The sequence below is a fragment of the Scomber scombrus genome, chromosome 13 (genome assembly GCF_963691925.1).
Source record: "Scomber scombrus chromosome 13, fScoSco1.1, whole genome shotgun sequence".
Taxonomy (NCBI): Eukaryota; Metazoa; Chordata; class Actinopteri; order Scombriformes; family Scombridae; genus Scomber; species Scomber scombrus.
In genome coordinates, this window is record NC_084982.1 from 22,192,728 (window position 1) to 22,201,304 (window position 8,577).

The window sequence follows — 8,577 nt, forward strand, 5'->3', positions numbered from 1 at the left end:
TTATACTGCAAACATCTATGCACTAAATGTGTAGAAATTCAATCACCTCTTATATATATTTCCCATGATATATCCTCTGGCTATTTACCATTCAAACCACTTCTTGTGTGTGTGTCAGTGCATGCCTGTGAACATGTGTGTGTCAGCATCACACTGCTGTCTATCCTCCTTCCCTTGTTTAGATTCTGTTCGCCACTGACCCATGTGCCCTTGGTAAACAGCTTTTTACCCTGGCCTGCAGACAATTGTGTGTGTGTGTGTGTGTGTGTGTGTGTGTGTGTGTGTGTGTGTGTGTGCGTGCGTGTGTGTGTTTCGAATCCAGGAGCTCAACCATTATTACTAAATAGGCTGCTGTGCATGGCAAGTCAATCTGTCTCTTGCATAGAAAAACTTCATGCTAGTCATTTTGATAGCACTCATAATTTATTAGTGGTATGCTCATGTCTTCTTGATAATAGATTACTGAGTTATTCATCAGGTTTGTTTCCCTTCTGATTACTTTACACATGCAAAGTGTATGTGTTTCTCCTGTAATGCTGTAAACAAGCAGCATACTGCAAAGCCCATAAAAGTGTGCTGTGGGCCTCCTTTCTCCCTTCTGTGTTCTGCCTTTCTTCTCCCTCTATTCCCTTTAATAGCAGAGAGAGATGGAGGAAGAAAGGAGAGAGATGGGGAGGGAATATAGAGAGTTAAATGAGGGTGTATCTAGATAGAGAGGCAAATAGGGCAGGGAGAAATGTGGTATAAATGAAAGAGAAGGAGATGGTGGGAAATATAGAAGGTAAGAGAGGGTGAGGCAGAGAGAGAGAGAGAGAGAGAGAGAGCGAGAGAGAGAGAGAGAGAGAGAAGGGGGGGAGAGATGAAACTGCTCTTTAATCAGCGAGGGGCTATATGGAGGCGGGCCGAGGTGCCTACTGTAATCCGATACACGCGCACGCGTACGGCGTGCACGCACAGCGAGACAGGGGACTGAGTGAGCAGTCCTGCTCGCTGCCACAAACCCGGCAGAGATCGGAAGGGAAGGAGCGCACTGCCGGAGCTGCCGGAGGAAAGAGCGAGAAAGAGAGAGAGCGCTAGAGAGAGAGAGACAGAGAGGGAGAGAGGGCATAGAAGAGCGTGTTTAAGTGAAGAAACGCACAGTTTGTAGGAGGAGAGCTCAGAGGCTGCACGTTTATTTTCTCCCGATCAGTTTTACGCACGCACGCCGGAGCAGCCTCTTCCAGAAGATCCTCTGTTTTCTTTTGCGCAAGAACAGACTGTTATTAGGGACAATATTTTAAGAGGAAAATCGATGGGAATATATATCTGTATATGTATATTCTGTTAATTACTTGTTATTTTGCTAAGTGAATGCACCAGAGGGAAGGAGAGACAGGGAAAAGATTTGGGGATATTTTATCGAAACGAGGAGACCAGTCTCTTTTGACTTTTTTGAGGTTTTGTCAAACTTAATGTTTCCTGGCAGATGTTTCTGGTGGTTTCAATCAGTGATTTTTTATTTGTTTTCTGATTGTGTCTATCATTGGTGTTGACGAGGTCTGTATTCCCACGCGCTTTATGACTGACAGGGGGACACTGCTGCTGTGCGCACCGAAATGGATTTTGCGGCTTTAAAAATGTGTTTCGAGTAGAAACTGTGCCCATTTCAATTCCATTTTCACAGATTGCCGCGTTCAGTTTCCCCGAAAGAAGAAGCGGTGGCACACACGGACATAACTCATAGTGAAACCCGGCGTTTTTAGTGGATTCTGGACACTACTCGTGTTGCGCTTGAAATAAACTGTGGCAAAGAAGAGGTGAAAGGGGACTTTGGACTGCAGCTTTTTCTTAGATAAACATAATAAAGCAAAGAGGAGGAGAAGAGACGACTTCTCTCTATAACCGAGGGAAAAGATGGATTTATTCGTGTGGCTTTGTGGATGTTTACTGGCTTTTCTTTTGCCTTCATCAGTCACAACAGAGGAAGGAGGTAAGTTTGACACATTTGCTGCCCGCTAAAATCCCAGTGTCACACGTAGGTGTTAAATTGAATTGAGAAAACTTTTTTCCCACCCTTATAGAAAGCAGTCTATAAAATGACGTGGGGTATATTATTAAGGAAAATGAGTCATATCAAAACGTGTAAAAATGTTAAACATAACCCTTAATCGAAACCAAAATCATTAAGCATTGTGAGGCTGCTGGAGCTTATCCATCCTCGATCTCCTTTCAAGTAAATCATTAATTAATACAGTACCGAGTGACATTGATTGAATCAGTTTCAGTACAAATAGAAGGGAGATACCTGCCACAGGATGTCCTGTCTTCTTTTAACTCTGCACCGTCTACCCATTTCACTCTTAGCGGCGTCTGCCCCAGAAGAGGCCAAGTAAAATGAAAATACTCACCAGGCTTAACAACCTGTAATGAGTGAAAAGTAACCGGCCACAAACAAACACAAATCAGTTATGTTTTTCTCTAACAAAACCCTAAATTCGTTCCCTTTTAGACATTTGTGTAAAGTCAGTGCGTCGGTGCTTTTGTGGCAATTTACAAAATCACCTGTTTTTATACGCGGGCAACTTAAACTCGATGCTGTTACAGATAAAGTATATTCGTCACCTCAACCCACTGCTGGCTTCACTCCGTCCTAGAATGACTGAGGGATGTTGGCTTGGTGTCAATATAGATTTTTTTGTCATCTTGAAGAACATTTTAACCACATGCTGTAGATTTCTATCTGCAGCTTCATAAACGACGGTTCTCTGGAGAGCTATTCAGTAATGAAAAATCACTATGATGTTCCCAATATTCCTATCGGGACTAATATCTGTGTCAATAAACTGCTCAATATAATTAATTGCAACCTTTACGCACTTGTTTTATCCCATAACATGCCAATATAATATATAGTCTTGCTTGAAACACTTTTTTTTTTTTTTTACTTAAAGTCTGGCAGCTGCATGCGTAGGTCTGCGCTTTCAAATGTTACAGCGGTGTGTGTATTGAGGTGTCGGCGAATCTGACCGGGCTACTGTCTCCGTCTACCGGAGGCCAGCACCCGCGCTGCAGACGCACGGCACGGAGGTCCGATTTCATTCAGCTTCCAATGACCGTGGGTGCGGAGATCTGCCACCAGCTCCCTGGTCCTTGAGTCCTTGTGCGCGCTGTTGTCTGCAAATGCATTTACACCCATCAACAGTTCACCTCAGAGTGTGTGCGCACAGGCTTCTGAAGTGAGAATCAGTACAAGCCGTGCGCTTTACACTCTTTAATTCGGCCAGATTTAAAGCTTGTAAAGCAGGTTTTTATGTGCGTATTCTAACAGTCTATTTTTACGCATTCACTGAGTGTGCTTGAATAAAACAAACCTACCTGTGGTGATTTCAGGTCAAGACATCAATACTGAAATGATCTGTTATGTGGCAACGGGTGTGCGTTTATGAGTAATGTGCCAGCCAATGAGATCGGAGAACCGTTATTTGTTGTTTTTTAAACCAAACTTTTTGGAAAAAATAGATTACGGAACAGTTGACATCATGTTTTATTGTAGTGCACCACTTCCTTTCATGATTTGAGAAGCAAATTCGTTCCAAATAGACTACTTTTCACCACAAACAGGAAGAAGCTCAATGTCTTTAGTGGTTTCTCATTGCAAGTGACTGTGTGGGGATTTGGCCATTTTTTTTTCTTTTAATATCACCTCACTGTTCAGTCTACTTTGAAATACGTCACTTAAAATGGGGCACAAGAGGGAATTTAGGAAGTAGCTGTAGATAAGTTGGCTGAATTGATTAAGGACTTATTTCGGAGACTAGCCAGGGCTTTTACAGATCTCATGACTTGGATTGAGTGGCCTGTCTGCCAAATGTTGTTTTGGAGAAACAGTGTACAGAGAGCACAGTGGAGGCATTCTTTACATCAAATAACACCTCTGATGTGAGAAAATATGCACCATGGAAATAAGTGCTGTATATAGAGCTTTGCATGTTGACTGTGAAATCCCTGGTTGGGGTGATTTCACCCCATAGACCTTTTTATGTCAAGATTTACTAATTTAAGTAGTTTATTGCATAATGCCACATATGTAAATTATGTCTGTTAAACCTTATGTATGATCCAAATTTTCATCTCTTTTTGTAACACTTTATTCTCTCCAGAAAAACAACAGCATGGTTATTTACTTGAAATGAAGTCTTTGCATTCAGTGTGGAAGCGGCAAGTATTGAACAAGTTTCCTATGAAACAGCAAAATCTCACAGGGAAGTAGGGCAGTTCAGGGTGGAGGGACAAAGCCTTTGACTTCACTGGGTTTCTGTTCTGTCTACTCTAGTAGTCATCGTTTTTTTTAAGCAGTGACCAAACCTTTCCTGAACATTACCAAGTAGTTCTTTTTTTTTTGCATGACCACAACCAGCTTCCTAAAAATACAAAACATCTGACCACTTGAAAACACTGCAATTTTGAAAGGGAACAACAAACAGCCTATTTTGTTCTGATGATATAAAGACTTGTTGACATTCCTTTATTGTCCTGATAACAGAGCATCTCTTGGCAATACGTCAACCTTAATTTTTTTCTGGGAACTCCCTCAGATTTCCCTGGAAAATCTTTCTGCTGGTACAGTGAGAATAACTGGATCACACACACTCAAACTGTGTGAGGGGGAAGCTTCCTCAGCAGTAAACTTTTACAGATGCTTCTGCTCTGTCGTCTCCAGAGATATGGGCAAGGAGAGCTTAGTGAGACCAAGAAGTGTATTTGCACTATATAGAGAGAGACAGGAGGGAGGGATGGAAGTACAGGGGGAGGATGTAACAGAGACAGAGACAGGCCGAGGGAAGCTGCAAAAAAAAGTGAACGAAGCGGAAGAATGATTTTTAGCCTCGCTGTTTTATCCTGTTTCTTCATTCCGTTTGATCACAGCTGTGCCTGGAAGGGAGATAAACGGACATAATTGGCCACTCAAGACTAGCTGTCTGCCTCTATAGTGTCTCTGCTGAAATATGCTTGATGATGAAACTGGCTCACTATGATACATAGTGTGAAAAGTATGCTAGCAGTGGGGGGAAATGCCCACAGGTATCCACTAACTGTTTCTTTTGGTGGCTCCTATCAATCCAATGTTGATTTCATGAAGGGGGAAACATTTTTTTTCTCCACCTTTGGGGAAAAAGTCAACAATCCCACCCACATATAGCTAAATAAATGAGTCAGGCATAGTTTGGTTCACTAGTTCTGCAAAATTATGAGTTTTGGATGTTTCAGTTTTTATGTGGCGGTATAAATCAAAGGGTAGCAATGTGCTTCAACCCAGTATCATGCCAAAGCGTGTAATAGACCCACCAATCCAGTCAGTGTCACCTTTTGCCTCTCCGAGGTGTGAAAAGCGTTTAGTTTATGAAGATGCAGTACCAGCGGGGGGCCACAGTTTTATGGTGTGACAATGCAGTGGTTAATGTCTAGTTGAGTTTAGTCACAAAAACCACATGGTTAGCATAAATGAAACAATTGTGATTTGGGTTAAAATGATCACTTGAAACATGGTGTGGGTTAAAGTTACTACTTTTTAAAAGGTAGGACACATTCATCAGTTAATCTGCCACCTCCAACTATGGAAATGTGTCACCTTACATAGACATCATTTGAAATGCCCCACCTGACGGGCTCTTTGCTGAGCAGAGGATTGTGAGTCAGAATCTCCTAAAAACCATGCTGGCTTACATTATGCAAAATATGACGGGATGCAGTATCAACATCCTGGTACTTCTGGCATACTGCATTTGACATACTATGTATCTGTACTTTTCACGCCTAGGTGAGGCGAAACATGATACTAACGTGGTATCCTCTAGTGGTTCGGCAGATGTATTATACAATTTTGAGTTGATACTGGTCAAACCTTTTATGCTTTTAGTATTATAAGGTTGGAAAGAAAATGTTAGATCATTGTATTGCTGACTCAAAAGATTTTTTGCTCTTTAACTGAGTGTGACTTGACACCGTAATGCATTTGTTATTTTCCAGCCTCGAGCTTTACTGTAGCCCCATGCCTAACATAACCAGGTGCTGTGTTGCCCCATGGGGACTGCTTGTAAAACTGAAATGTTACATTGGTCTGGGTCAAAATTCGTTGTAAGCTTCAATTGCCCATCAGTAAAACAAACCAACCATGTCATTCATTCAAACAAAGGGGTTAAACCCTATTTTTGCTCTCTACAAAATGAATTGACTCACATAGAATGACTGTGTCACTGACACAGTCATTCTATGTAATTACTTTTGCTTTAGAGAAGATCAATTATAGCCTGAAATATTACAGATATTATATTCTATAAATATGAGTTAAACTGTATTTGTTCCCGTCTTTGTAATTTTGTGTTTCCGTGGATAATTACTCAGTGCATATAGAGATTGACAGGAATACTTCCAAAAGGCTGGAAATACACCAGCGTATTATGGTGAGACAAATAACAGTAAAAGAAAGTGGCTGAATGAATAATGCTTATTATTAGCAGCAAAATATATTGCAGCGGGCTATAAAAAGTAGGGGCAATTAGCTCATCTATCCATGTTTGTCTGTGCAATTCCCATACTTTTCTGGTAATTTTCTATGATTGTTTTCCCCCCCAATATTAGTCGTCCTTTATTGCTACTGCACTGTTAGATGTGTAGAATGATTCACTGATACTGAGAGAAGGTTGATGTGAAGTTTCATGTTAGTAAAGCACAATGAAGCAATAAAAAGAGAAATATGAGGAAAGAGTGAGCGGAGATGGAGAGCAAGAGAAAGAAATGGAGAGAGCAAGGGATCCAGAGAGAGAGAGAGAGAGAGAGAGGCAAGAGGGAGGGAGCGAGCATGAGAGGGCATTAGTGGAATAAGAGGAAAGCAGCAGAGTGTGAAGCAGTAGTTGAGTGGAGCCACCTGCAGTAAACCAACCCAGATTTATTCCTCTCCTCTCTGTGAAGCATAGGGGGTAAAGGATATTATTAATATGTATTCTGATTATAACATAGGCAAAAGACTTAGTTTGTTTTGTATTTGTTTAGATTTGATTTACACGTAGAGTATTTCAAATTCGTTTTTCAGTATCCACTGGTCATATAAAGTAGTTCCCACTCATTCTAACATGGCTGAAGGTCTTTGTATTGAAATTACTGGACAAATGTAAAGCATTTTTCTTCACAAAGAAACCATGAAGTGCCATCAAGAGTAGTAGCCAACTCAAAAGAAAACATTTCAATCAATGCCTTTGTGGTGATAGTTAGATTTAAATGATTGCATGTGACAATCTGACACTAATCTGTAGCAGGTGTCACTTTGGTGGAGACTCTCTTCAAAATTGATTTGATTTTCAGGTAGCAGGTGTTTTCCACCAGGTTTTTGGGATTAAGGGATGTCCTTATTCTTCAAGTGATCTGGCTGTTGTTTTTTTTTCTCCCTTTTTTTCTTTTTGAGGCATATCTAAGAAGCAAGAGATCCCAATAAATGACTTGGATTGGCCATACAAAGAACATTTGGGCATAAGTCTTGGAGTGACAATCATTCAATTAGTCATTGGGGTGACAGTGGTTTAATAACAGAGGCCCTGGTCCACTGACATCAACAACCTAGTTTTCAGTGAACAAATAAGCATTAAGCCAATTAACCATTGGCACATTATTTTCTCTGTTTCTCTCTCTCTCGTTCGTCGGTAAAAGGGAAAGGACAATTACTGGGTCCAGCAGGATGTTCTAATTACAGTTATCATGTCATTAGTAAACTGTTAGTATTCTAGTGTCTTCATTGGCCATTGGTAATGACTGGAGTAATTAGAGAGGATGGGGAGATCAGTGCGTCTGTGTGTGCGTGTGTGTTCTTGTTTTTGTATACTTGTGAAGAACAAATGTCCTCAGAGGGATATGGAGATCATGGAAATGCTTCAAATGAGGACATTTGCCTGTCCTCGCTTCTTTTAGTGAAGCATTCACACACAAACTGAAAAATGTGTATGTGTTTGTGTAAAAGCTAAGCCTTCTGTGTCCTTAGTAGTCCCTCCAGAGCAGCGCCGTGCAAGGCCAGAGGTTGTTTTCCTTTTCTCTCTGTCCCTTCACGCTGAATCATCTTGTTGTTTTCCTCTTTTCATGGCACTTCACCTCTCCTTTAATTGCGCACCCTGTCTCTTTCTCCACACCTCCCTCTGTCAGTGTTTTCCCTCGCTCCGATTAAGAAACCTCCCTCACCTTCTTTTCGGCCCTCTTCGCTACGGTGGGAAATCTCTTTACTGTTTCATGCACTCACTGTCTTTTCTCTTTAACTCTGTCAATCTGTGTTTTCTCATCTTTGTTCTCTCTGCCTGGAAAATAATGAACCTTTACGGTTTGAAATCCATTCATATGGCTTCTTAGAAGACTCCATTCATACACATCTTGACAAATAAGTTGATAAATAGCATCAAGTTGACTGCCTTTACTCCTTTTTTTACCATTACTTAAAGTAATACACCAGATTTAGGGTCCATTGATTAACAAAAAAGAGTTTAAATAATCAACCTTTTAGTAATTTTGGATGATTGCATCATAAATCATCTAGAAAGGACCAATAACAAGTCTATGCAG

General features: G+C 40.9%; 1 protein-coding gene across 1 annotated transcript in view; it reads left to right on the top strand.

Annotated features, from left to right (window-relative positions):
- Positions 1–1,707: 1,707 nt before the first annotated feature.
- The window catches only part of LOC133992704 (neuropilin-2-like), a 97,492-nt gene continuing 90,622 nt past the window's right edge, over positions 1,708–8,577 (top strand). Inside the window, exon 1 of the mRNA XM_062431405.1 lies at positions 1,708–1,969. Within this exon, the coding sequence (XP_062287389.1) occupies positions 1,894–1,969 (76 nt within the window). The 5' untranslated portion in view covers positions 1,708–1,893. The remainder of the gene's footprint in view (positions 1,970–8,577) is intronic.